We start from the raw sequence: 1,692 nt of genomic DNA on the forward strand, positions 1-1,692 counted from the left end.
GAATACTCATCAAAAAGAAAACCACCTATCCCCTAAGGCTGCAGTGGGCAAATCTGAGAATAAACCTGATAAAAAGTATGAGAAAACATATTCTTGTAGGAAGTGCAAGTTGATTTTTTTCTGGATGTCAGATTTTCAGACACATTCTATCTACCATTGCAAAGGAATAGTGCCTGATGCTCCTTCTGTACCTGAAATTGGAATTGAATCAAACTTGAAGCACATAGAGGACACAACAGTTTTAAAATGCTATAGCAATGGCACATCTATCGATATGAAGAACAGGGATACCAAAATCTTTAGCGATACGGTGATCAATACTGAAAAATCTTTCACACCCTACAGATGTGGTTTATGTGGGGATCGTTTCCAAAAGTTGGCAGCTCTGAAGGAGCATCATCTCACACATCAAACTCAGGAGGAAATAGATCAGTTGAATCAAGAATCACAAATAACGTTTAAACAAAGAATACAGCTTAAAGCTAAACGTAGACGAAGTAACCCAAATGGTAAGCTGCATCCTTGCAAACACTGTCACCGTGTCTTCAATCATTCTAGTAGTTTATCTCGGCATATGAGATACCATAAAGGTACCATGCACACATGCCTATTTTGTGGTAGACATTTTCCACAACGCTGTGATGTGAGAAGGCATATAGCAATGCACCACAAAGCTGAATTGGACAAGAAACCAGGATTTAAACTTTCGTTCTCAAATCAACAAAATGGGCCCGCCCCCAATTCTCTCAACAAAAACACATTCCCTCCTGATGAGAAAACCAAGAGCTCCTCTGACAATGATCAAACTGCATCACTGGAGGAAGGAAATCCAATGGACCAACAGTCTGGCAAAGTAGGTCGCGTAAACTACAAATGTCAGGAATGTGGAAAGAAATTTGGGCTATTATGTGTATACCAGCGGCATTTGCGTTATCACAAAAAAGAACCCAGTAAGTGCCCAAAGTGTCCAGCTCAATTCAAGCATTCTTCATCCCTAGAGCTTCATTTGCAGAATCACCCAAGGGCTGTGAAAACATGTCATGTTGGACAAATATGCGAGCGCACTGGTTCCAGTGGAGGTACTTCCCTGAAAAAGGTTCATACAGAGGACATAGAGGATGTCTTTATTGAACATTCTGGAAATGATCGAGGAAATTCTTCAGAGGTTCTTTATGAATGCACTGAGTGCACTGAGACATTCGCATGCTTGGAGAAGTTTCTTCAGCACCAGACTCCTCATGGCTCAGAAACCAATGGGTAACTATCATCATAGCATCATAAAATGCTAGTTTATTTATGCTAATCTGTTACAGGTAATTGTTGTATTTAAGTTGATCTTCCAAAAACTGATAAACTCATTTAATTTTCTGTGGTTCCCCATGCTGTTTTTGTCAGATGTTACTGTGTTTCATATTTCTTTATGTGATACATGATATACGGTAGATTCCTTTCTAAAGACTGGCGTTTTCATTTTACTTGTGCTATTAAAATTGTAAGAAAAATAAATTAATTTTATGATCTGTGAATCTTTGTGCTGCTCTTTTAGCAAGTTTGAAACCACATTTACCGGTACTTGATATTTTTATTCCTTAGAATTGCTGTTTAGATTCTCTGTTTGCCATTTTATTGACTTGAAATACATGGAATGAATAGTCACGATGAAGTCTACTACTTACACTGTACTTTCGGCTT

The 1,692-nt window shown here is 38.3% G+C and overlaps 1 protein-coding gene across 1 annotated transcript; it reads left to right on the plus strand.

Annotated features, from left to right (window-relative positions):
* The first annotated feature begins 274 nt into the window (after positions 1 to 274).
* On the plus strand, positions 275 to 1,435 carry si:dkeyp-84f3.5 (uncharacterized protein LOC334144 homolog). The gene has a single exon (XM_068758461.1). The coding sequence runs from the start codon at positions 275 to 277 to the stop codon at positions 1,259 to 1,261; it is 987 nt and encodes a 328-aa protein (XP_068614562.1). The 3' UTR covers positions 1,262 to 1,435.
* Positions 1,436 to 1,692: the final 257 nt, after the last annotated feature.

Source organism: Brachionichthys hirsutus, chromosome 3 (assembly GCF_040956055.1).
Source record: "Brachionichthys hirsutus isolate HB-005 chromosome 3, CSIRO-AGI_Bhir_v1, whole genome shotgun sequence".
NCBI lineage: Eukaryota > Metazoa > Chordata > Actinopteri > Lophiiformes > Brachionichthyidae > Brachionichthys > Brachionichthys hirsutus.